Raw genomic sequence first — 27,710 nt, 5'->3', positions numbered from 1 at the left:
CAGCTGCAGGGTTTGGCTTGTTTGGGATTATGACATGTTCAGTCCCCAGCTGTTTGTCAGACTTTTTGTTGGGTCCACTCTACCATCCTTCTTGATTGACTGAAACCAGTGCTTTGATGAAGCAGCAGTTAGAAAAGACCTTTCAAAGATGAAGGATGCAAGCAGATCACTGCAAGTCTTCTGGGTGGGACAGAGTCTGCAGAGCTCCTTGGATCATCATCAGCAACTGTAACTTGCCCGGAGTCGGTTCATTCATAACCCTGATAACAGTGGCAGACAAATGTCTCTGCCATTGTTTCCAGATCTTCATTTGATGCTTCTACTCTCACAATAAATCTTTGGTCCTCCAAGGCATCTATCCATAAATGCAGATATATTGAAGCTCTCTAGGTTTTTCGCACACATCATCCGTTGTCCTGACGACAAAGATGCTTGCTGTGCAATTCAGCTGCTGATGTGACATTGATACTGCAGGACCCTAATTCTGAATCAATGAATTTTTGCACTTTTGTGCAGTTACTCTGCAAACAGTAGGAAAGAAGTTTTAGCTGACATCAAACTAACCACTCTATTTTTTCCTTTCTCTGACTGAAAAATATGCAATATAGAAGTGGCATCAATGACTTAATTCAGGATAATTTAAATTCGATTGATTTAAAAGTTTGCTATGAAGTTTTATACAGAAAATATAGCCCAATGGAGATATAAAGGGCTTTAGCAACCTGCACTTCTCATGTAACACCGATTTCTGTAGATCCACAAAGAAGCTGTGATGCACACTAGAAATGCAGGTGATGACAGTGTGGTTGTGTGGCAACAGAGTAGGGGTCTGAAGCTGATGCTCCAGGGCCTTGCCTTTGTCATTTGACCAAATTGAAAGGAAGTTCATCCTCTTATTCACATTCAGTCTGACAGAAACTGCAGCTGAATATCTACAAAAATTGGCTGAGGTAATTGAATTTACTGAGGACAACTGAACACTCATTTTCAGCCATTCATTATCATGCTGGCTGGGATTTCTATATTATCTGCCAGGAGAAAAGCAGTCCAGAACACCCATTTCATACAGCTTTAAGGACAAAGTCTTTTCTCATGACAAAGCTTGACGTGTGACTGTCTGAAAGCTCCAGGAGCTGATGGATCCTCAGAAATCAATCTTTGATTTTAATGCGGTTATGTCTAATATGTGATACAGAGCCTCTCCATCTGATCTCAACAGCCTGTTTCATTTCACTTGCCCACACAGAGGCACAAATAAACTCAAAAAATTGCTGGGCACTACTGATATACCTTATCTGATCTGACTGATGTGCTAATCAAGCTCCAGTTGACTTCTAGGTGGTTTATCTAGCTGGAATGGATTATATTGAGGAACTGTTTTCCAGCATGCATACTGGCCACTGGCTTCCTTCCCTACCACTGGTTGCCTGTGAGCCTCATGAGACCTTGTCGAGGCAGGAAGAACTGACCATGTTCCATGGTCATCGTGATGGGGGTGCAGAAAAGACCAGTTACGCAGGCAGCTCTGCTGGAAATGAGTATTCGGAACTGGTGCAGTCAGATCATGTCTACTAACAGGATAAAATGAGGATCTTAGATGTTGCATCTGAATCAGTCACAGGCTTATCTTTAAAGAAGTTAAATTCATATCTCACCAAATAACAGTGCCTGCAGCTCCCAGTGTGTTCTCTCCAATACTGTTATTGAGATCTTGTTCCAGCAGAAAGAGTAAGGACATCACTGTCAGGCTAATTCAGCATTTCACGGCATTTCTAAAGCCATCCAATGGTTTATTATGTGGCTGTTCCTTGGACTACATTTCCTTCCCATTCTGGTCCTATGAATTATATTTTATTGTGACTAAGAATTTGCTGTCTAGAGTACAAAGACTTTTAAACACAAGTTTCAAACTTAGATACTGCCTGAGGTGCTGGTAAGAAACAACTGAATGAACACTGGATTGCTATGTACTTTGATGAAAAATTTTAATTTAATTATTTGTATCAATTCCTAGAAACAATTAAAATCTTCTAAGTGGGGATTTTTAACATGAGAATTTCCTAAAGCATTCCCTTAATTCTGTTTTTGCTGATAAGGGGAAGGAGGGGAACTATTCTGCTATGCCAGTCAGCTGTTTTTTCCCATCCCTCTCCAATCTGAAATCTGTGATTCCACAGGCATACATTATTCTTGCTATTCTCCCTAGGAGCTTGCTCAGCTTCTTACAAAAACCTTGGGAAAAGGGGCTGTAAACAGGTGCGTGCTATAGGAGGGAGAATGGTGGTGTTGTGCAGCCTCAAATGAAAGGGTAAAAACAATACTGTGCTAACCTTAGGAATTTTAGTTTCAGGTTTTGTGCCCTTTCAAAGATGTGTCTGTTTTGGAGATGACTTTCACTGTACATTTTTTCCTAATGAAGGCTTTAATGGGAGGGTATTTGGAGCTTGGGAGTTTATCGTTAATTTGAACAGCGATTAGGGATCAGCAAAAAGTGAATCACTGTGCCACAAGCACTAAAGATGAAAGACCATTGATATGCAAGTGAGTCCCTAGGCATCATCATCGATCTAAGGGAGATCGAGGGCCACAGCACATCAAGAATCAAAGTAGAAAAACTTCACAGGAATTGGTTGCCTAGGGGGGGAAGGAGGTGGAAACCGGGTGTAAAGTGGCAAAGGGGACACGAACCAGCCTGCAGCAGTTATTGATGTCCATATACCTACTTCTTGCAAAGCTGAGGAAGGGCAAGCTGGATAAAAGGATCAAGGCAGGTGCCTACACCTGCTTTAATGCCTAGGAAAAGGCATTGGCCTTCATGCTGGAGAGAAGCACAGTCTCTTACTAGGAAGATAGTGGGTGATGGCAGTGTTAGAGGAGTAGTTAGACCTAATAGGAGAGAGAGCTAATGGTCCTTCCCAGACGAGATGCCAGCTTCAGCCTGGGTACCTGAGTTGAAAGGTTGAACAATGGCCTTTAGAAAAGTGAATATAGCTCACTTTCTAAACTCTGAAACACAGAGTTTGAGACCTGCTGGTAGTGCAGTCACTGTCTACAGGGGAGAACCAAGCCAGGGCTGTGACAGGCAGGTTTTGCTGCTTTTTCACAGGAGACCTATTGTCTTCATCCAGTCTCTGAGAGGCTGTTCAGAATCACATAAAGGATGAGGGTAAGGACACTTACCTTGAAAATAACTTATGTTTTCAACTGATGTGTGTTTTCAACTAATGTGAGCTATAATCCTTGGTTCTGGTGCACTGTTTGCCTAAAATAGATATGGGACTAAATTAAATGTTTTTGAGATGGATCAGTGTAGAAAGACTGCTGGCTTCAATTTCCCATTCTAATGTAGATGGATCGGTGTAGAAAGACTGCTGGCTTCAATTTCCCATTCTAATGTAACACTGAGCGCGTTACTAACATGCCTGCCTCAGTTTCACTTCTATAAAAGGGGCACCTATCAGGGGATTAGGTAGTGATTGTATACCTGAGCAGAAGAAGGTACATCAGGGAGGATTAATGTATTAACTGCCTCCTACGTACTACATCAAATTGCTATATTCAAACATGCATTGGAGTGGATTAAAGGGATTTCAGCATAGAGATGAACTAAAGCAAAACAAAACAAAAAAAGGTATTTGAGACTGCATTCTTTTTCTTCTTCAGAATGTTTCTTTCTTTAAAGCGTGTGGACAGTTAACAGGAACCAGCAGAGCTGGACCCAGTAGGAGGTTTTCCAACCTGATACACCATCTGTAAGAATGAGTAAAGCATGACTGCAGCCCATGTTGTTCCAGCAAAAGCTTACCATAGAGAGAAATAATAAGGGTTCATCTCTGCAACCTAGTTGAGTACATATAAATAAGGTCAAAGCATAATCTTGGGATGTCATGGAGGAAGTCCTTAGAGATTCATTCACCCTAAACTGAGAAAAGTGCGATGTTCTGCTGCTTCCAAGGGATTTCTTAATGCTAGTGGAAGGATGCAGGGCTGCACTGCTGTCCCAGAGCCAGGAAAGTTCATTGTTCCTCAAAATTTCACTCTTGGGAAAGAATTAGTATAGTCCTGATCAGGGAAACTGTAATTGTGACAGGGCATAAATAGTGCCCCTGCAGGCTCTTTGGTCTGTTTTTCATGCCTAATGCAATTGTTTCCTTCATAAAAGCCTTTCACTTTCTTTAAAGGAAAATCTGAATAGTTCAACATTGTTTGCTCAAATATTCCCTTCCATTTTGGTTATGAGTTTCCTGGACTTTCTTCTGTAAAGGTCTTTTACATCAGAGTTGCAGGCCCGCTGAAGTCTACAGTACTTTCTGTGACATCTAACCCTCTGAAATCCTTAGCTGCAGTGTAATAGTTAATGTCATGAATGTCTTTTTCCAGATGAGTTTGCAAGCTGAAGTTCTGGCGCATGCCACTGATAACAGGGACTTCCTCTGATAACAGCCAAGGTTATTAAAATAAAATATGGCTACATTCTGCCCTCTGGCTTTATATAATGGTTTTTCAATTATATGGGACATTTTCACATTTAGTACGATGTCAAACCTCAGGGAGCATGGGTCTGTTGATGGTTCCAGGTGGCTACGAAAGGCTTCCTCTTCCAAACTGCTGGTCGGACTTGTTTCATAGGAGGGAAGTCCAGATTAGTGGCATGCACAGGGGCTGAAAACTGAATTTTGCATAACAGTGTCGTGTTTTCAGGCAGTACTTTCATGACTTAAGAGACAACATCAGGCAGAACATAACCAAAGAGGTATTAGTACTTATTTCACATACAGCTCTATGAATTAGTATGAGCCATTTCTAAGGTAGTTACCATTCTAACACCAAAGTAGCAAAGTGAACGTAATCTGGCCCAAAGAAAGGGGGAAGATTCCCAGATGAAGTAGGTCTGAGGAAGTCAGTATAATCACAGTTTCTTGCCTCATCAATCCAGATCTTGCTGAGATCACTGAGGATGTAACCATCACTTCAGTGGGCCCCAGGGTGTCTTAGTGGCAGTGGCTGTTGCAGTTAGAAAGGTTGATGAAGAAAGGGTTTTCTTATTTTTCAAGCTTTTACAATAACAACAAAGGTAGCTATAAAATCAAACCTTGACTTCTATCACCATCTTCACAGCTTCATGAACATCCCTGACCTGTCTAGTACAGTGCCAGCCAGAGGTACTCCAAGTAGCTCTAAACAAGCATACGTATTTTACTGTCATTGTGCAGTATCATAAAGAGATCCAAGTTCAAACCCCTGACAGCAATAAAGCAGATTCATGAAAGCTTCCTCAAAGCTATTTATTAGCCTGACTGTATTATCACATGGAGCTGGCGCCTTCGAGACCAGTTCCAATGGCTCTGCACAGCGCTTGCATTGTGCAATGTGGACTTTGATGCTAGGCCTGTGGCCACTGCTACGAGCACAATCAATAGTCACAAGGCCCCTGCTGATTATGTGTGTATTAAGCAGAAAAGAAACTAGACATACAGCAAAGCATACATATTTATATGTAAAAGTGTTGTAGTTTAACCTGGATGGCAGCTAAACCAACTACACAGCCATTCACTCCCTCCCTCCTCACACACCCAGTGGAATGAGGGAAAAAATAAAAAATGAAAGAAAAAAGTAAAACTCGTGGGTTGAGATAAAGACAGTTTAATAGGAAGGAAAAGGAAGATGATGATAGTGATGATGATGATAAAAAAAAAGAGTGTACAAAACATATGATGAACAGTACAATTTCTTGCTATCTGAAATCGATGCTCAGCAAGGCGCGGAGCTGACCTGCCTCACAGACCAACTCCAGTAACACACAGAGCATGGTGTCGTGTGGTATGGAATATCCCTTTGGCCAGTTTGGATCACCTGTCCTGGCTGTGTCCCCTCCCAGCCCTTACACCAGTCCCTGCCTGGGATCAGCCTGTGCTTCTGCCTTTCCAGGAGGGATGCAGGGAGGCTGCAGCAGCAGTGCCCATCAATTTGCTCTGTGTTGCCACCCACCAACTGGGAAACGTGGAGAACTTAGTGTGCTGGAGCATCGTCAGTGAGCACTGCTCTCCCAGTTCACAGAGAATCAGAGCTTTAAGAAAAACCTGCCAGAGGGCAGCAAATCCCTACAGTTAGTGTATATAGATATTATTTTTTATATTGCAGCATGTGATTCTAAATTGCAGCATGTGTTGTTCCTCCCATGAAAGCTGTACCACTATCCTGCCCCTCTGCTCCCATACTTGTCACAGTCTGGTTCAGGGAGGTCTCAGCAGCTGGGCTGGGTATGTCCTTCAGGTGATTCATGCCAGGTTTCAGGGACCACTTCCCATGCAGGACCTATGTCACTTGGCACAAGAATGCCAGTGATGTGCACCAGAGATCACCCACGCCCTGGGACACCTCATGGCATTGCACCCTGGGGAAGGAAGAGTCATCTCTGCCCAGCCACACTGTGCCAAAACCCACGGGGCTTGCCAGAGGTTGCTAGCACTGCTATTTGCCTGCTGGTGGGACGTGGGAACACTCAGCCCTGCCTCGTGCTGTGGGTCTGCATCTCCCTCCTCAGGCAGGTCTGGGCTGTAATTAGCCTTGTGCTTTACTTTGTGCATGCTGGATGGTACTGATTTACTCCAACGGCCTCCGAGCTGACACAAGGGAAAGGCAGTATCCACAAGATGATAATAATAATTACAATAACAACAACAATGATATTATTAATAATATTGTTAATGATATCACAATAGGTTATTGAAGACTGCAGGGAAGTGGCAGAGCATCCTTCCCCCTGATTAAGACTTGTCACAGGGGACTTTAACACAGAAAGATATTTGTCATTGCTCTACCGTTAAGACCATTTTTCTGCCTGGAGGCAAATCACTGAGGTTTCCCGACTTCTGATTTTATTGCATCTGATGCATTTAGCCACCACACATTCTCCAGCTGAGAACAGGATCTGAAGTCACTTGTTTGCAGCACACAGAAGGAATGTCCCATGCCCAAGTTCTGCTTGAAATTTTTCCCTTTCCTTGGGCTTTTCAAATTTGCTTCCATTTGTGCAGCATCACACTGTGCTAAATTTTTTTCTCCTCTTTTTGCTAGCTTTTTCTTTCATTTGTGCCTGTTATAGCTGAAAAAAATCCACAAATTAATGTATCCAGTTCTACCCCTTCTGCTAATTATGTTTTTCTCTGTAAACCAAGGCAACATGGGGGCATTCCGATTTGACATCCAGCTGACAGTGAAAATGCAGAGTGGGTAGCAATTCCCAACAGAAAGAAAGTAGAAATCATATCTCTTTATGAGACAGCAAACAGGACTAACCAAGACTAAATTAAATGAGCTTAAACCAGGCAATTCTAAATTGAATAGGCATAGAAATACTTGAACCAGATCTCAGGATACTGTTGGAAAAAAAAAACACAGCTGGTTAAATAATATGAAAATGATTAAGCAGATGATATAAACCCTGTATTCCTCTCCTCCAGTTAATGTAGAGCTGAGGAATGCACTTTCAAGCTTTGGCCTTTATCTTGTAACAGAAATGGTACTCCAGTGATGTTACACCATTCATACAAAGGGATTAGAAAAATTACAAATGATGAATAAAGACAATGACCTTTTCTCCTCTCCGGTTAACATTGTTACAATAATATGACATTGACATAGCACAACTTTGATGGGCTTAAATGAGGCTTTCTCATCAGGCAAGCCAATTGCCAGATACCCTTATCAAAGATGCACGTGGGTTTCTTAAACCAGAATTTTCCTACCCAGAGATCCAATAAAATCCCTGGATTCTTACAGAATTATCCTTCTGTTGACTCTTTCTCAGCAAAACTAAAGCTGATACACTCAGAAGTGTGATCATCTGGAACAAGTTTTGATCAGTTAAAGTCATGCTGTCGGCAAGGAATCCTACTGGATCTGGATCCAGAGGCAATATGCTCAGGGGCTGGTGGCACAGGTGGTCCTGAGAGCTGCAGAGCTCGCAGCAGCCTCTGGGAGGGCAGCATGGGAAGATGAATTGCTGCCACCCTCTACTTCCCCTCATACTGATGCTGTCTTTTAGATCAGAGCACCCTGCAGCAATTTGTCTTGCCAAGATCCCATGGAGTGTTTCTGTTGTTAGTAAATGCAGGGGACTGAATATGCAACATAATGAAATCAAGTGGGATCTCACCACACAATTATCTGATTGACCCAGTGATGATGATGACTTATTATAGTCAAGATTGAAACCCAACCCCTTTGGTATGTTGCACTGATCCTGATGAAGGCTCTAGGAATCCTGACCCAAGGGACATTTCAAATTTAGGGCACAGAACCCTCAAATGCTACAAATTAAAGTCTGAAACTGGTGCAGCAGAGCAATTTCCCATAGCCCCTGTAAGGAATAAGATGAATAAAGCATCAAAAGACATAATTCAGCATTTTAACACATGTATGCCAGGTTGGAAGACAAGTGCTGATAGCAATTTCATAATAAAATTTAATTTATTGTGATAAAAGATTGGGACTGCTGGACAGAGGGGAGCAGATTTTAGCAGACAAGATGCAAACCTGTGTCAGGTTCATCAGGACAAACATCTCAGCCCCTTTTGCTGCCATAGTGGACTTCTCTTATTATGTATATGACAACACTTGCATTCTGGTGGCCTAATGGATAGCTGGACTCCTTAATATGGAAAATGAAGAAAATTAATTGAGTGTCTTTATGCTATTTACTTGTCCTCCACTTGATGCTGCATGGATGTCTCTTATCTGTAGACAATTACACCTGCCAGTAGCTCAGCCTGGGAGGTTAGACTCATGCTTGTCCTAGTAAAAAAAGGCAGATGGTTTGATAGATTGATTTAATAGCCCACTGAAATATCCATAAAATCAGTCTTCATGCTTAGCTTGTACTTCTCTGATACACTTAATGACAGTGACTGGGTCATTTTCTGGCACACACTGAAATAATCACAAAGCTTCTTTCTCCCATGACAAGCCTGGCAAGGTTCTCGGTGTTCTGTACAACAATCTTCCCCCTCTTTTAAGCTCAAAGGTTTTCCAGTAACTCACCTTTCCCAAAGAGGGCAGCGTTTGCACTAGGAGATGTATTTTAGATGCTTATACTATTGAATCAGCTTAATAGCTTGAGTGTTCCTCCTTGCTACCATATTGTCTTCGTGTGGTAGCATATCAAAAAAGCTATATGGATTACACCACGTGCACAGCCAGAAAATTCACATTATTAGAGGGTATGTCAGCCTCAAGATGTGGAGGCTGTGTTCAGGAGTGGATTTAAACTAACTGCCAGAATGCCCAGTTTTCCTGCCACACTGCTCATTTACCTGTAATTCAAAATAAGTGGACACAATATTCTAGGTGTGGTCTCACCAGGGCAGAGAAGAGGGAGAGAAGGACCTACTAACCTAAGCCCTTCTAATACACCCCCAGGATGCCATTGGCCTTCTTAGCCACAAAGGCACATTGCTGGCTCATGATCCAGCTGTCCACCAGGACCCCCAGGTCCCTCTCACCTACACTGCTCTCCAACAGGCCAGTCCCCAACCTACACTGGTACCTGGGGTTGTTCTTCCCCAGATGCAAGACCCTACACATGCCCTTGTTAAATCTCAATAAATTTCTCTCTGTGCAGATCTCCAGCCTGTCTATGCCTTGCTGGATGGCAGCACAGCCCTCTGGTGTGTCAGCCACCCCTCCCAGCTTTCTGTCATCAGCAAACTTGCTGACAGCACACTCTGTTCCCTCATCCAGGTGATGCATGGTGTTCTGAGCATATTCTTCTCAGAGAAATTAAACAGCAGGTTGACCCCACACAACAGGAGCTGGCTCTCCTCCCACTAACTTTCCTGGGAGTCCAGCAGAGTTACTTTGTATTTCTGCTGGGGTGAGATCGTGCCCCCAGACCGTGCAGAACAAACACCCACATGTATGCTGGGGTGATTACAGTTTACACCCAGCTCCTTTCTTCCCACTCCAACAGAGTAGCTGTAACGCAGCAGCAGCAAAAAGGCATTTGATTGATGTTATTGTTGGGGGAAACGCAACAATTCAGTGTTGTCAATTGTCCTGGTTCTGGCCAGGCCAGAGTCAACCTCCCCCAGCAGCCAACCCAGGTGAGCTGAGTTAGCCCAGGATTATTGTAGTAATTTAAACCCAGGAATCATGTAAACCTCAGTAAGTTTCATATATAGGAGGAGAGTTTGAACAAACCTAATGAGGTTTGCTCAGTGGCCATGCTCTGGGGTGGCATCCCCATCTAGCTCTCCCCAGCCATCACAGGACCTGCTGGAAACTAATGGACTAATGATGGTCTGAAAGGAAAAATCCAAAGCAAGCATGAATATTTCATGCCTCGTTTTCAGGTACTGTAAATCAATAACAAGATACCATCTTACATCAGATGAGGTTGTGCCCCTTTAAGGGCAGAGAAATCACAACAAAAATAAAATAGGAGATTGCATTACAAATCAACTACTTTCTGTTAAAAATGGGGTAAGTCTACCACTCAGATTAGCGTTGTGACTGCACTCAGGTCAGTCTATTATTGGGTTTTAGTCCAAGTATACTCAGAGCTGAGCATGGTCGGTAAGATTTGAATGCAGCAACAACACTGTTCATTCTGAAACAAGGTGCATCTGTACCTGAATTCCTATGGAGGCCTAAGGAGACCTTGTCTTGTTCCTCCTCATTTCTAGGTTTAGAAAAATTGTTATCTGTCCAAAGTTTGACACTGAGAACTAAGAGAATTTTTCTGTGGAGCAGTCTCAAGTTTCTGAAGGGCTTCAGTTTATGCTTGTTCTAATTAACCCCACACAATGCCTGGCAGCCCCAGGTTAGATGGGGCTTTGAGTAACCTGGTCTAGTGGAGGGTCTCTGCTCATGTCAGGGAATTAACACTAGTTGATTTTTAAGGTCCTTTCCAACCTAAACCATGCTATGATTCTAGGAATCTATAATTCTGTGACTCAGTTTCACTAAGCTTGAAGATACACCTCTTAGAATCACAGAATTGTAGGGGTTGGAAGGGACCTCAAGAGATCATCGAGTCCACCCCCCTGCCAAAGCAGCTCCCTAGGATACGTTGCTCTCATAGCGTAAAGTGTAACACAATGACCCTGACAGTTCACATCTCACCTAGGGACAGTGCTCCTCTATGGCTCCCACTGCAGCCTGCTGAGGGTGAGGAGGGGCAGGAGGAAGGTCAGCAAAGTCACTGGGGCCTGTGCTCTCCCATATGGGGGATACCCATAGCAAACACCCCCACCAGCACCTTGGGTTCTTCCTGTGCCCACAGAGCCCAGGCAGCTCAAAACAGGGGAGGCAACACCCGGCCTGATACTGTTTTAGCAGCCCCATCAGGAATGATGTTTATGACCATTAAAATGCTCATATTGAAGCTCACTTCTACTGCCCAGAGGGAGAGGCCTGAGCAGCTGTATTTGAGGGTAAGGGTAACAGCACAAGGTGAAACCAAGTGTCAGTTCAAGAAAACCCAGCTGCTGTCTGTGAACATGGCCCACTGCCCATCGAGGAGTGAGGTGTCAGCCTCACAGGGTTTCCGTAGGGTGAGTGCGCAGAAAGCCAAGGTAAAAGGCACTTTCAGTGGCAAAACTAAATATTTTTTGCTCTGCCCTGGAAACCCTGCAACTGAAGGAGCAATATAAAAAATGTTCTTAGTAATCTGCGCTCTAATTGACTGAGAAGCTTATTACTAGCATGGAGAAAACCATCATTATTCCAAAAGTTGCCCACAGATGTCAGGCTGCTTGACTGAGGAGAAAAAAGCAGGGCTGATACTGCAGTCTGCTTTGCTTCTTGCAGATATTGGAGAGCACCTTAAATAAAAGCGAGGAGAGTTCTTGCTGTAATGGAAAAATGAGAAAGGAGCTCTGACTCTCCAAGAAAACAGGCTGCCAGCATGTTAAAATATCATCCTAGTCAAAAAAAATAAGTCAAATGTCTGAAGAGGCCACATTTATTGTTGAAATAAGAGCAGCTGCATAAGTGAAGTTTAAAATACTGTCCTTTGAAATTATAGAAGTCTACTTATTTTTAGCTTGTTAGATGCTGTTAGCTTCCCGCACAGACGCGGTTACATAATAGACATAATCCACATGGCAGCAGAGGCCATACGTGCCAAGCTATAAGGTTACACAACTGCCTTTGAGCTTGGTCCCACCAGGCAGAAGGCAAAACCTCACACCTCTCCTAACTGCTCTGATGGTTGCGGGTCAAACCTGCAGGCACATGTGTTATGACATACACATGCATATGCTCGTTCACATACACACATATACATAGGCATGTGAGTATATTAACATGTGCATATAACCTTGTTTTCTTATTACAGTTTAAACAAGGTATGTATTCGTTGAAACAGAAATATACTACCTTGCACTTAGTGTCCCGTCCCCCCCCAAGAAGGACATCGAGGTCCTTGAGCATGTTCAGAGAAGGGCAACCAGGCTGGTGAAGAGGCTGGAGGGCAAATCTTATGAGGAGCAGCTGAGGGAGATGGAGATGTTTAGTCTTAAGAGGAGGCTGAGGGGGAGACCTTATAAACACCTACAATTTCCTGAAAGGAGGTTGTAGAGAGGTGGGCGATGGTCTCTTCAGCCAGGTGACCAGTGATAGGACAAGGGGAAATAGCATTAAGCTACACCAGGGCAGGGTCAATTTAGATGTTAGGAAAAAGCTCTTCACTGAAAGAGTTGTCGAGGCCTGAAACAGGCTGCCCATGGAGGAGGTTGAGTCACCATCCCTGGATGTGTTTAAAAGACAAGTAGATGAGGTACTTAGAGATTTAGCACAGGACAGGAACGGTTGAACTCGATGATCTTAAAGGTCTTTTCCATCCTAGTGATTCTGTGATTCTGATTCTCTGATAGTCTGGTGACATTAAACAAGAGATAAACTGGTATGTTGTAACTCTTGAAAGCATCAAAGTTAAATCTCAAATGCACACTTACTTTGGGAAGCTACTGAAAGAGTTCTTCCTTCTTTCCCAATGTGACCTGTAACCATTCCTTACTGCTGCATGCTACGGTTTGTGGAAACCACGTGGGTGCCATTGCTGAATAAGAACAACTTAGGGGCTTTAATCTCATTAAGCAGTATGTGACATCATTGTTTTTCCTTGGGCTTTTGAAGGACTGGACTTTTGTCTGTAAGAAGCTGTGCAGTTCCCAGACTGTATCGTTCTTCGAAGTGTACAGAATTAGTGTTCCCAACTTATTTTTAGAGTAACCTGTGTTTGCAAATACTCCCACTCTCTGAGCCTGGCCCAGATTGACAGGAAATTACTTTTCCTGAAATCTAAACAAAAAAGAAAGTGTGGCTGCCACAGCATCTTAACCAAATTAAAGCTCCTTTGGCAAAGTGTGTCATATGTCTCCTTATTACACGTGATGTGCAATTTTAGTTCATGACCTAAAACAAATGTTTTCAATGCAAAACCAAGGCAGGTTTTCTTTTTTTTTAATTTATGCAACTTTTGTTTGGGTTATTTTTTTTCCTTTAGCAATTTTTAACAGCAGCGCTACAAATCCAAACTGGTCTGAGATTTCATTCCATTGGTTTCCTCTGTGAAAACTGTTAGTACTTTTTTTCTATAACAATATCATTCTCATTTTTACAAAGCCACTGACCCCAGAAGAGAACATTGCATTTGGAAAAGCTGATGAAACACAAAAATGTTGATATGATTGTGTTCAGCCAGCAAGCTTTTCTCATCTTTTTCCACCTTCAAGACACAATGGAAAAAGCAAAGTTCAGAAATCATGTTAAATACTCTCGCTCCCAAGTTGTGTCACTCCAGGTGAGGTTTACCTGCTCTATCTTTGGCATCTGGTGAGGCTCCAATGTGGTCACCCCAAGGAGTCCTTAGGTTTGGGGGAGCCTAGGAGGTGCTCCTGGCATGGCAGTACCCCCTTGGACTGATGTGCTGCCTGCTGTCCCCCACGGAGGCACAGAGAAAGGCAGAGGCAAACGGGCACTGTGCCTCCCCTGCCACCTGGACCTTGGGAATGGATTGGGTGAGCCACAGCCAATACTGCCAACTACAAACCAAGGCTGCTTACTCATGATGTGTTTTCTTGAGCACCAATATTCAACTTGCAGCTTCACTACCACTTCCCTCTGGTTTTGCCCAGTTCCTTAGTCCTGGCTCAGCTGTGTGAGCAGCAGGGTGTGAGCCAGATGATAGAGGAACTAACCTGACCTTAGAAGAAAAGCATCCAAGGAGGCATCTTTTTTTTTAACAAGGAAACTTGATGTGGATGGTTTCCCAATGCAGGTCAGCGCAAGGGCACCCAACCTGCTATGTCAGCACAAGGGGACGGCACACCACAGTAGAGGGATGGGAGTGAGGGGGAAGGCTGGGAGCATGAAGAAGATGACAATGGCACCTAAAGCTGGTAAAAATGGGAGGGCAGTCCCACACATCTACCTGCTGGATTAAGGTGGGAAAAAATGAGTCCCTGCCTTTTCATATGTTTATGAGTTGTTCAGAACATGCCACATTTTATTAAGTGCAACACCCAGCAGTGGCTAGGGAGAAAAAGGAAATGAGCACAACATTTCCTCAAATTTCAAAGCTTTGGAATGCTAAATCAGCAAATCTCAGAAAAGCTGTAAGCCTGTCAGCACTGCTTCTGTTGGTATTGTTTATCCTCTGATGAGAAGAAGAGCGTTAGAGGACTCCACAGAACAGCATTTGTGAACAGTAAAGATACGGGGTCTGAGTCCATTACCACCTTGAAACAGAGGTGGTTCAGATGAAATACAGCAAACCCTTATTCCTATTATTTCTGGAAACCAGTGCCCACTTCCCAGGATCAGCTATGTTCTAAGAGCTTATTCTAGCTAATGACATCATTGTAAAGGTTATAGCACAGGTCTCTGCTGCTTCAAACTCCCTTCTCCAAATGAATCTAACACAGGTAGAAATTGGATCATGTCTCTCCAAAGACTGGACCATGCAACCTGCCTGGGAGTGTCGATGAAGTAGGGAGAGGAAAAAAAAAAAAAAAAATCCTCAAACAAACAAACAAACAAAAGAGCATTTTCCCATTTTCCCTACCTTCCAGGTAGCTGGGCTTTACAAGAGAGTGATTCATTTGAATTTTATACCAATACTCAGACCTGGATTAAGTGAATAAATTAGTTTATCACTTATTTTGAAGACTAGTATGAATTTAATGATAACAGAAGGTAAAACAGGCTTGTTACCAAGGTTTTCATTATATTTCATATTGCTCTATAATGAAAAGGAAAAAAAAGACACTAGAAGGTCAGTAAACCCTCCACTGTAGCAACACTGAGCACCCAAAAAAAGGGCAAAGCACCCACAAAAGAAGGGAAGGGAGTAGTGGAGCTTTTGGCTTCCTTTTCTTTCATGACAGCTGACCCTGCATGGTGGTGAAGTTCTGTGGTCCTGTCAAGCATCAAGCTCCAGCTGATTTTGCATGATCCCATCCTGTACCCATCCTGATAGTGGGCACTGATGGAGCATCACATTATGACCCTATTCTGGTAGGTGAACCTAGGGCATCGTCACCTGTGGAGATAAGGGGATCAAATGCATCCTGACTTGGGTACTGATTGGTGTAGTTACTGCATCTGCACAACCTCTGCCTTCCCTCAATCAGCAGTATGGCTGCCTCCAACCCCACTGGCAGCTGTAGTTGCAAAGAATTTCCAGGGACACTGTCTAATCATAAATCTTATTTTCTTTGCCAAAGAATGGCTCTAACTAGCTGAAATAGGAAAAAAGAATTTGTAAAATTTCATTTCCTTAGCTACTTTGTTCCTTAAATAATTATTAAGGATGTCAGAAGAAATTCTGATTTTGGCCTTGTACCTAGGACAACCTGGTGATGAGGATGCAGCGCTGGGCTTGAGAACACTTCACAGAAATATATGAGCCAAAATCAAAAGCCTTTGTTTCCAGATGCACTACCACAGACACTCGTAACACTCTTCCGTGTGAAGTGGTAATCTAGATTAAAGAGTCAAATTTACAGAAGTACCCAAACTTTAGCTGATGGAGACCTTATGTCATTTTAATTGAATTTATGCTGTCGAAATAAATTGCATGTGAAAGACACAACACAGTTAATTCTTACAAGCCTACAGAAATAATTGTAATAATATAAAGCAACAGACATTTTAAAAACATATTTCACTGACACAGTGCATGAGGGTTACAACATTTTCACATCACCTCTGGTTTCAGAACACAGGAGAGCATTACACAAAGCAGAGACTTCCAGTTTAAATACAGACCTACACTGACAACAGGTATTTAGCAAACCTGGGCTAATAGTTCCTATGCTCTCAATAGCATAAAGTAAGTGTAATTCTCCTGGAACTTCAGCAAACTCTGAACTGAATGAAGGAGCTAAAGTAGAATGTATAAAATCAATTAAAAAATATGAAAATGTAAACACGCTAGCTGCAGTCTAAAGGCTTGTGTTGAGCTTTTCATTCACCAACACCCCTAAGTCCTTCTCCTCAGGGCTACTCTAAATTCATTCTCCACCCAGCCTCTAGTTGTGCTTGGGACCGTGCTGACCCATGTGCACTTTGCCTTGTTGATCTTCATGTGGTTCTTACAGGCCCACCTCTCAAGCTTGTCACAGTCCCTCTGGATTGCATCCCTTCCCTCCAGTCTGTCGACTGTACCACACAGCTTGGTGTCATCATCAGACTTGCTGAGGACGCACTTGATCCCACTGTCCATGTCACCAACAGAGATATTGAACAGCAGTGGTCTTATTATCACCTCCCGAGGAACACCACTCATCACTGATTTCCACTTGGGCATTGAACATTGACCATAACTCTTCAAGTCTGATGATCCGGTCAATTCCTTGTTCCCTGAGTGGTCTATCCATCAAATCCATGTCTCTCCAATATAGAAAGAAGGATGTTGTGTGGGACAGTGTCAAAAGCTTTGCACAAGTTCAGGTCATTATGGAGTGACCCACTATACGTAGCACTAAATCGTTATTTAACTGAAGCCAGTCCCATTTCAGTGTCTAGGTTTAAAGGAATCATTGCAGACTTAACATATTCACTGCAGGTCTCTTGTGAGCTGGGTCTTCATCTTGAATAAGTCTGAGCATCACAGTTCACACCAGCTGTGGATCTGGTCCCGGCAAACCAAAGAAAGTTTTTTTGTGGGGTTTCCATGAAGAAATGTTCAGAGATAACAGGAGATTACAGAGAACATAGGACACCCTTGCAGATTATAGTACATACAGACACGTTGATGTTTAAAGTAATTTAGTGCAGTATCAAGAAGGGGGCCTAGCGAAGGGCCAGATTCAGACTTCCTTACTCAGTTGAGTATCCTCTCCACACAAGCCTTTTGATTTTAAACAAACTGCTACTGCAACAAGTTACTGTGTAATGAGACCAATGAAGTCTTGCCACAAATTATCAATTCAGACACTAGTGATGGTAAAAAAAAAGTCTTAGACCCACATGTGGATTTCTTATTAATTCCTGTGTCCTTGCTCTGGAATGGCACTCAGATCAATGCATCACACAAAAGCCTCAAAAGAAAAGGAACAGAACTCTTAGTGGCACCATTTCTTATTTCCTTGGGCTGCCTCGGAAGGCTTTATTGTGCTGTACAAAGCAGAAGAAGCTGCATAACTCCTAAGAGGAAGATGTAAAGCTTTTCTTTTCTTGATCTACTGAACAGAACGTGAACCCAGTGCTCCATTACCCTTCGGTCGGGCAATTCACAAAATATTCCTGTCCAGCCCTGGTAACACTGACACATGAATCTCTGCCTCATGGCTTCAATACTGTCCGGGCTGGGTTCACCAGTCACCTGGAACCTGGGGCCCCTTTCTGAGTCACGGACTCGGATCTTAAAATTATTGGGTGACAAATGGAGGTAAGCAGAAGAGTCGCTGTTTTTGCGGACACATCTTCCATTCTTCTTGCACAGGACTTTGCTACAGAGTTTGGCTGCTGAGGTCACATTAATGACATAATGTCCTAAGGGTCCGTCAATGTACCTTTTCACGGTTGAACAGCTCTCCTGTAAGTAATAAAAGACCACAACACATTTCTTAGTAGCTAGCATCTCATACAAATTTATTACATATAAGAAGATGCTAGTACAAAACTGTTCTTGGCTAAAGAAACCTGTTGAGATAAGTCTTGATGCATTCACATGCTCGAGTAACTTTGGCAAAATATTGACCTTTACTCCATTGTCTATTTGGGTGCTTGGTAAGAATATACAATACTAGACTAGGAAGGAACCCTAGTAAACAGAGAGTTTATATGTTAATCTGAGACTAATTGGTTCCTTAAGCAGAGATTTCTGATAACTGCTGACAAGGAAGGAAAACTGCATGAAAAACAGACTGGGCCCCAAAGCCCAACCTAGGTTTATGAGCGAGGACTAGCCTCTTGTGCTTCCTGTGAAACCTCAGTGCAGCCTCCTGACCCCTCCATCACTTCAAGAAGGATTATTTCTGAAAGCCTGAGAAGTAGATTTAGACTTTTTCTTGTGGTAACATTATTTTCCATGTGTCATTTCAGCACTAGTGACCAGAGAAAACATGCCCCTCCAGACTCTATGGATTTGTACAAACCACCGTAGCTAAAGGTAGAACACTGCAAAACAAGCTCTGCTTAGGTTTGTATGTTATTGCTTCAGAACATACCTTTCTTCTAACCTGGTCTCATTATTCCATGATACTACCAATGACCTTTCCAAAGCAACGTGCTCTGAGGCAACAGGACATCTCAGCCTAAGAAAAATATTGCCCTAACAAGACCTAAAAGTAGTATTGATTCACTATCCTCAGTCACTGGCTGATGACATCGATAAAGATAGGTAGGTGCTATGGAAGGAGCAGTGACAGAGAAGATATATTGACATGATCCCTAAATACTAATAAACCCATATGACCTACCTTTGAGCTGGCATATTGCATACTGCCCCAGAGAACAACTCCAGCTGCTCCCAAAGCTGCACTTTCACCAATGGTGTTGACCAGATCCACCTGAAAAAGACCAAATTCAGACATCAGAAATTCAAAGGCATAAAAATAAAACTAAAAAAGCACTATGATATGGGCACCACATTTTTTTCCTTTTCCCTCCCAGAGCAGACATCACTCCTATAGTTTACTCTTCACAATAAAATACCTACTTAGTTTACAAATTTCTTCTGTCTATCTCCAAAGGTTTGCATGGGTTTTATTAATGAGTGTGCCTACTAAATAAGGAAATTATTATTAGCTATTCACAAGGGGTCCTCCAACCCAGCTAGTGGAGTAAGAATCAAATGATCTATTTTATCTACCAGTCTTTCAATGATTAGCATACGTACACAGGCATCAGTTTTGGCAAGTGATGATATGTATAATCACACATCATTGGATCACACTTACAGTGTCTAAGATCTGGGGGTGTTGGTTGACACTCACCTGATCATAAGCCAGCAGCGTGCCCAAGTGACCAAGAGCAGCCTGGCTTGTATCAGGAATACTCTAGCCAGTAAGACCAGGGATCATCCCCCTGTACTCATCTCTGGTGAGGCTGCACCTCAAATACTGTGTCAATTTTGGGCCACTCACTATAAGAAAGACATTGAGGACCTGGTGTCCAGAGAAGGGCAATGAAGCTGGTGAAGGGTCTGGAACACAAGTCTTACGAGGAGTGGCTGAGGGAACTGGGATTGTTTAGTCTGGAGAAGCCTCAGGGAAGACCTTATTGCTCTCTACAACTACCTGAAAAGAAGTTGTGGTGAGCTGGGGGTCAGCCTCTTCTCACAGATAACTAGTGACAGGACAGGGGGAATGGCTCCAAGTTGCACCAAGGGAAGTTCAGGTTAGAAGTTCGGACAAACTTCTCAGAAACAGTGTTTTGGCATGGGACGGGTTGCCCAGGGACGTGATGGAGTCACAGTCCCTCAGGGTGTTTAAGGAAGGGTTGGATGAGGTACTCAGGGACATGGTGTAGTAAGTCATATAGGTGGTAGGGGGACAATTGGACTAGATGATCTTGGAGGTCTTTTTCAAACATAATGATTCTATGATTCGCTGATAACTGCTGTTGATTGGCTTCAGGCAGGTGTCTAACTTGTGCTACTTTAGCTGTGCCAATACAGTTAGAGAGCTACTGTTCTTATCAGTATGAATGCCATTAGTCCAGGAAACACATCTTTGAAAAACAAGCCTCTCCCAGTGCTACAGAGTGCCAAATGGGGAAAAAAAATGCTGAACCTCAAAAATAAAACCAAAACAAAAACCACACACAAAAAAACCCCCAAACAAACAAAACCAAGCAAACAAAAAACAAACAAACAGAAAAAAAACCCCAGCACATATTTCAGAGCTACACTAATAAGCAGTTGAGTGTAGCAATAGCAGTAACACGGGTCTACCAGAGCAGACACTGTGTAGAAAAGGAGTTGCTGGTGCCATGCCAACAACATAGCAACCTACCTTGCAAGTGTCTTAAAACTATTCCCTGACAGCATGAATATTGTGTCTAGGGAAATGCAATTAAATCTTAGAAAATATGGAGGAAGGATAGTCTTCCACCTCCAAATTTCTAAGCATGATCACATCTAAAACCATTTCCAGCTACAATAATTGATTAGAAAGTAATTCCTACTCAGTGTTTGTCATTACAGGTATCACAATATTTCTTGCTTTGATGAAGAAACAGCAAATTCCTTTAAAAAAGAGAGTGATGGTCTTTTCTACAGTCTTTTCACTTCTTTTTTAGGAGAAAACAACCCAAAAGATCATCCAAATTATCACAGTAGGGTGTTGTCACCTTAAAAATGTAAAATGATAGCATGGAAGAACCTTGTTATTGTTGTTAATTACTACTAAATAATTTATGTCACTGTGCAAGTGAGCCTGTTGATTTACCAATGCAGAGTTAAGGAGTCCACATTCCTGAAACACTTGGGGCCCAAGATATATAAAAGAAGGCACTCCCTTGGGAAAGGGAGAATCCACTGAAGAGTTGAAGACAATTATACAGATGTCAGAGCAAGCAGTGGCTTTGACCCTAAAATAAAGGTTGGACAAAATGTGCAGGAAAACCTGCAGAAGTTTCAAAGAGTAGAGCTTGCTTGCTGGCTCTTAGTACAGGGTTCAGAGGGATAAAAAGTATAATTAGTCTAGCCTGAAGTTTGTGTTCTGATGATCCAAGCAGCCTTTTAGAGAATGTATTTACTCTTAAAAGTATATAGTCTGGTGCTAGTTTTATAAAAGGATAGTGGTGTGGAAGAAAAAAAAAGTTAACTAAAAATCGAAAAATGAAATGTTAAGAGAATGTGAAATACAGCCTGACAGTAATGAAAGTTCCCAGGCTTCACTCATGTGCAAAACATGTTATGAAGATTACCCAGATACAGAGGCTGGACGGTGATTCTGCATTAGCCACATGACGCTTGAGTGATTTAGTACTAACACAGTTCAGATCTCATTAACAAATTAATGAAAACTTTTCAGACAGACAAAATAAATAATCAATAGACATTTAGCATTGTTGGATGAACCAAGATCAGAGAAAATGCCCAAATAAAGATTTTTCTAAGTGGTATGCTTTAGGAGCTAGGGTGCTTGACCAGGATTCAGTAAATCAATTTTTTTTTTTTTGTCTCATATTCCACATCTTTCTTTTCTTACTTTTAGAAATCTTTTCAAATTCAGTTCCACAGAGTGATTTAAGCTCTTTGTTTCTAATCCATATGGATATTAAATAATCAAAACCAAGAGCGTGACTTAAAGTTCACCGAGACTTCTGGGTGTATGAAGTCCACTGGCACCGATAATTTCACACCTGAAGTTCACGACGCACTTGCGCTTCCACTTCCGTGCCCACCTAGAATCACCACCTTGCCAACTGTGAGAAACTCGGGACTTTTCTCAGGCTAAGGCCAAAATCTACCATTTGATTGGAAGGTGTATTTCCCTAGGGATGCTTAAAGGACACTGCACAGGTGTTGGATGCTGGTGAAAAAAAGCAGCTCACTGCAAAAAATAATTGTATGGGATTTCCTTCAGACACTCTCCTTCCAGCTTACACTTCCTCTTCTTGTATTCTTTAAAACAAAGGATGAGTGCTAAGGGTCCTCCCAAGGAGGAAAGAGAATTAGAAAGACATCAGCTGAATTTTTTTCTCTTCCCCCATGCTTAAAAGACACATTACCTCCAGCTAAGCCTCCAGGAGTGGTTGCCTTCATTGTCAGGTTACAGACATTTAAAGGAGTGCCATTTCCTCTTTCTAATGCCATTTCACTTCGCACCAATTCAGCAAAGTGCAACAGAAACAGGTGGGAACATGACTACATCTTATGATGAATTCAGTAGTTTTATTAAATTATTAAATTAGGTGATTTGCTCACAAGGAAAGAAATAATGTTTCTGACTGTCCTATCTAGGTGTAATTATGTCTTTTACTGACTGACTGACTCATGTTCAGTACCTCAAAAGCCATCAGCACAGAAGGGCTCCTCACACAGCACAGCTTGGCATTACTGGGGTCTCAATGGCTCGGCTCTTCCACACGAGTGTAAGAGGTACTTCATATGGAAGAAAACATGAAAGTTTTAAAAAAATAGGTAAATTTTAAATATGAGCATCTTGGCATTTGTCTAGGTGGGGAATCCTATTTTATGCCTTGTATCACACCTTCATCCACCCATGTTCAGGGCAATCTCAAAGAGGCAACTTTATGTGGTCAGCTGCCACTTTAGCATCTGGTATTTCTCCAAGTTATAAACAGGTCAACAAAGTTTCCTCCCTTCCAATGTTCATTCTCATTCAAGCTTTTGGGGGCAGTATGCAACAACAAAAGATCCTCGAGATGATGTTGTTCTAGCTCTGAGGGGAGAGCTGATTTGGCAGGGAGCACAAGGCTCTAGGTTCTGTTGTTGCTTATCCATATTTTTATCAGCCAAGTCATTGCATTGCACACTAGAAAAATAGGAGGTGAGCTAAGCTGTTTCAGTTTCAGAGCTTGAAAGGAAACAGAACAGTTTGTTCTGTTACATGTTCAGGAAAGAAAAAAAATAGTACATCTGTAATCTTTTCCTTACATTTTGAACAGTCTTAGTTACAGACATGAGTTTTCTGTATTCAGGAATGGTAGTGCAAGCCTGGCATGGTTGCAGGGAACAGTCTCTGTACACATGCACACCTAGTCATCAAAGAAAACTCTCTGTAGGTGAATGAGAGAATTGTTATCCATTATTAATCAGTTGTTAGTTGTCACCCTGCCTTATTAATGACTTCAGCCATCTAGTCAGGAAGCACAGATGCTACTGTGTAACTTCCCTCTCCCACATGCTTAGTAGTGAATTGTCAAGGCATATAATTTCTAAATACCCTACAGATGGCAAACTGCTTATATGCATTTCTAGCAAATACAGAAACCTCTCCTAATGACTGGGATCCCAATTCAGAATTTATAAATTGTTTCTGAGACACCTTGCACACAACTCACATGATTTCTAGGTGCAGTCAGGGTGAATGGTCCAGCACATGTAGCTACAACATCCTTCTGAGACCTGGATCTTTCATCTTTTGTATGGTTTTCTAGACCTGTGTCTTTCCCTCAGTGACTCTGACTCACAACTGTTCTTTCAGTTTAGTTCTACTGTGACATTTATTGTATTTTTCATACTGCATATAGAAGGGCTTAGACACAAGGTTTGAATATGTCAGCAATTATTTCTGTTGGAGCAGAATGTCACAGCTCTTGCACCGCTTGATGGAGCAGGACAGTGGTTCTCCTGGGTCCAGTCCCTGTCAGAGGTCAGGTATCTATTAACCTGTTATCCCAGTTTTGCCATGGCCATTTAGCCTGCATGTCACTGCATTACACTGACTCCTTTCCATGTCACATTCATGTGTGTTCTTGTTGGAGCTTGGAGGTTGCCTGTCTTCTTTGTAGGTTTGCAGGCATCACTTAGGGGCATGTCATAGGTCAAATGACAAAATTCAGCCTAGTCTAAAATCTGAAAACACAAACCCATATTTTAAATATCTTGGTGGCTTCAGGGCTATGAAGGAAAACAAGAACATTATTTTTCTGGTCATTTCTATTCAGTTTTCTTAAGTGCAACCCTGCACATTCCTGGCAGTCTCCAAGCTATTCGCTTATACCATTGTATATACTCTGGAGAGTCAAGCCCTGTCCCATGGCTGCCAGCAGTGCTGGGTACTGTCCTTATTGTGAAACAAGTAGAGGAGCATAACATAAAGCTGTCTTCTGGCTATGCAGGGATATTCCCTGGCTACAGAGTTGTAAAGTGACCTTTAAAGTATCCAAAAGTGAACATCTACACATAATTGAAAAAACAGGCCAGTGATTTAAAGAGTATCACTTAGAGAGGAACGTCATTTCAAATTACCCCTGCACTGCCCAGAGAACAGCTTAAGGTAAAACAGTAGCTTTACACCCAGACTGACTTTGAACTCATGCTTGGCTGGCAACAGCAGCATGTTAGGTTTCATAGCTTTCAGTAACACTAGGGGCAATTTCATATCAATCAAACAATTAATTCAGATTATAAAAATGCATCGTTACAGCCTGCATTTGAAGAATGCTGATTTACTTCACAACCTGCATTCCTCAGTGAAGGTGCTCAGGATGAAATCCTGCCTGGCCTATTTGCCCATGATTTCTGAGTCAGCTAGGACCTGCAGTTTCCACTTCACGCAGAGAACAGCTCTCAAGTCCCTGGTTACTAAAAATGCAGCAGACTGAATTAATGATTGCCTCTATGAACTATTTACTTCTTGGGGGCAACCTGAAACACTTCTCAGGTGTTAGGGATCCACTGCATCTCCCCAGCTCCAGCTCCAGGCTAAAGCCACATGGAGCCTGTGGTTTGTAGGACTGACTGTTGCCTTTTTCCCTTCTCTCCTTGCTTCTGCTTCTTGCCTCTGGCAGCAGTGGAAGCGAGCTGCCTGACAGAGAAGGAACACCCCCATATGCGCTTAGCTGTGGAGGGGTTGTGTCTATGAGTTCTCTGCCCCAGGTTTCCTCTCCTTTCATGGAATTGATAGTGATCAAAACAAAACTGTCGTCACTTGGGACAACTACTAGAGAAATTAATAAGCATCTGTGCTGCTCTGTTACGTGCATAAACAAAGTCAGAGCCATGATCATCATTATGTATCTAGAAAGTCTGGGATTTGTATGCCTATATTTTTACCATCACCGGTGTGGCCACTACATATTTATTGAACTTGACCATTGAATAAGTCAAAAACCAGGTTTCTATATTAAAAGGACTCCACAGTGTTAGCAGTAATTGTTGGATCATGAAGATACTTGAACGTGTCATAACTCTGAAAAGCGAGCTGGCCAATGCCCATCATGCGGGAGTTAGGAACTCCGGGCCAGACTAGTTTACTTGACTGGTTTATTTCTATACTGAATGAATTTACATTCAGATAAAGAAGCAAAAGAGCCCTGAGGCTCCTTTCTCATGAAAGTTTATCTTTCCATTACACTAATTAGTTTTAAACTTCACGAAAATTTGTCAAGTTCATTTCACAAGCTGTCTCAAAGAATTAAAATATCAGAATGAATTACTTCCTTAAGGAAATGATTTCTTTGTACTTTCTTTCTAAATTACCCTCATTAAAAACATACAATGTTATCCTACAGAAATAGACCAAAGCACTGCAATATTAACTCTTGAAAGGTGTAGAGTTTTGTACTGCAACTACACTACCTCCTTTTACAGTGGCTGCCTTAAATATAAAAAACAAATGCATAAATGCTTTTATACAAGGAAAACTTCTCAAAACTATTTTTTCTAAAGGGATGTTTCTGATCTCTAAATTTCTGAAGAAGTCTGTCTGCTTACCTCTGTTAAAACATGAAAAGTATAGGCATAAAATGGTCTGGAGTAAACAAACACAGGCAAAACATAGTCTTTTCTAGCGATTGAGGCAACACGTATTGCCTCCTTAACCCGATAATGGACAAATTTTAGTGCATTTGGACTTGACTTGAGTATATAATCCAGGTATATGGAAGGGTAGAGAGCAGTGCTCTCCTTCCACAGCCAAAGCAGGAGGTCATTGCGGGAAGACTCAATGGCTGGGCATTTTCCCGTGTATGCTTGGGGGTGTTCTTTGTAATCGTAATTGTAGCAGTCTGGGTAAAGATAGTAACCCCACAAACCATTTGGTCTCATATGCTCAGCCAGAAGGATAGTGTTGTTCATAAAACTCTTGCCAGCATTTTCAAATTCCTCTTTAGCCACTTTCCTAATTTTGTCCTCAGACCACTGAGGATGACGTCTCCTAACCATCTCAAGAGACTTATTTCTATAGATGCTTTTATTGCCCCAGTTTCTATCCCACTGGGGCCTCCAGTTTTCCCAGTCAATAACTGCAAGTCCCTGAAACTTCTTCAGGGGTATGCAGTAGTCGATATCAGTCTTTGCTTTATTAAGGTGTTTGATAAGGCTTTCATTCTGGGGCACCCCTCCATTGACAGGATCTCCACTATCTGAGTAGTAGGGGTAGTATCCCAAATGAGTGTGGTAAAAGATTGTCACATTAGATCCACTCAGAGTCTCATTGGTGTTGGATGCAATGTCAAAAATGCTGAGATCCAGGTCCACTTTGTACCGCAGCCTGCACTGCTCGGTTGGTGCATTCCAAACAACCACGAAAGGCTTGTGCAGAACTAGAGGGGCCCGTGCTGGCTTTGGCAGCTGAGCATCAACCACAGTAAGCAGTACCGTCACTGCCAACCATTGGACCCAAACATCCATTGTATGTTTTCTTCTGGGAAGTTATCTTATGATATGTCCTTGAAAACAAAAATGAGAAGATGTATTAGAAAGGCAGTAGCCACCCTGGAGGCAGGTAGGGTGACAAAACAATGTCTTTTGGTTTGATGCACTTTCATTAACATCATACCCAGAGCAAACTCAGAAAAGTGCAAAAATCTGTGATCTTGTAAAAATTACATCTACTTTCAAGTGCTGACCAAAAAGTATTCTGATGCTCAGTATTTTTTTTCTTTTCTTTCTTTTCTATTTTTTTTGCTTTCCTTCTCACTCAGACACCTCCCAGAGTTTATTCAGACCTTTCCTTAACATTTATTTGCTACGTGATGTCTATAAATAAAAAAAGTTAATGAAAACATTAGAACAACAACATCAAAAAATGTACTGCTCATGAAATTTCAGCTTTCCAAGCATGTTCTGATACAGTCAGTCTGATTTGCCCAGAACACCACCACAGTGGGGCCAAGGCCTTCTTTCCTATCTATGTGCCCTAATGATCACAATAGGAAGGCTAATCTAAACAGAAGCCAGGCACTTCTACCTCACACAGATTAATCCAGAGAACTCAGAAACACTTCAATTCTCAGCATATCTGAAAAAAAAGTGTATTGTTATCTACCTCTGAATTAAATTTGCATTTTATAAATGAATAGATGCAAGAGTGATAATCAATCTGCAGGCTAGAAGGGTGATACTATTAATGACTTAATGGTTTAAGCTACTTATACTGAAAGCAAATTAAATATCAATATGCTAAAGAAAATAAATTATGTTAAGCAGGTATGAACTAACTAGCTAAAAGCGTGCTCTTTCTCTTTGAAAAAGGGACCTAGACTGTAGAAAATGGGATCTTATAATATTAATTTTTCCTTTCAGGGTCTGCTGTTCTCCTTGAAAGTCAGATCAGCTT

At 42.1% G+C, this 27,710-nt stretch overlaps 2 protein-coding genes across 2 annotated transcripts; both read right to left on the bottom strand.

Moving 5' to 3' along the window:
- Window positions 1-404: 404 nt before the first annotated feature.
- Window positions 405-16,732, bottom strand: LOC311205976 (hyaluronidase-4-like; the record flags this gene model as incomplete). The annotated part of the gene is given in 7 exon segments (XM_084280534.1): window positions 405-521; window positions 3,806-4,047; window positions 4,050-4,094; window positions 4,097-4,168; window positions 4,171-4,210; window positions 4,214-4,266; window positions 16,606-16,732. Coding segments are annotated over 7 exon segments (696 nt in total).
- Window positions 16,733-17,617: 885 nt separating this feature from the next.
- Window positions 17,618-26,782, bottom strand: LOC311205887 (hyaluronidase-1-like; the record flags this gene model as incomplete). The annotated part of the gene is made up of 3 exons (XM_084280413.1): window positions 17,618-18,046; window positions 18,933-19,022; window positions 25,865-26,782. The coding sequence occupies 3 exons, from the start codon at window positions 26,780-26,782 to the stop codon at window positions 17,618-17,620; spliced, it is 1,437 nt and encodes a 478-aa protein (XP_084136539.1).
- Window positions 26,783-27,710: the final 928 nt, after the last annotated feature.

Source organism: Gallinula chloropus (genome assembly GCF_964237585.1).
Source record: "Gallinula chloropus genome assembly, chromosome: 1".
Taxonomy (NCBI): domain Eukaryota; kingdom Metazoa; phylum Chordata; class Aves; order Gruiformes; family Rallidae; genus Gallinula; species Gallinula chloropus.
This window is presented reverse-complemented; position numbering and strand designations above follow the sequence as displayed.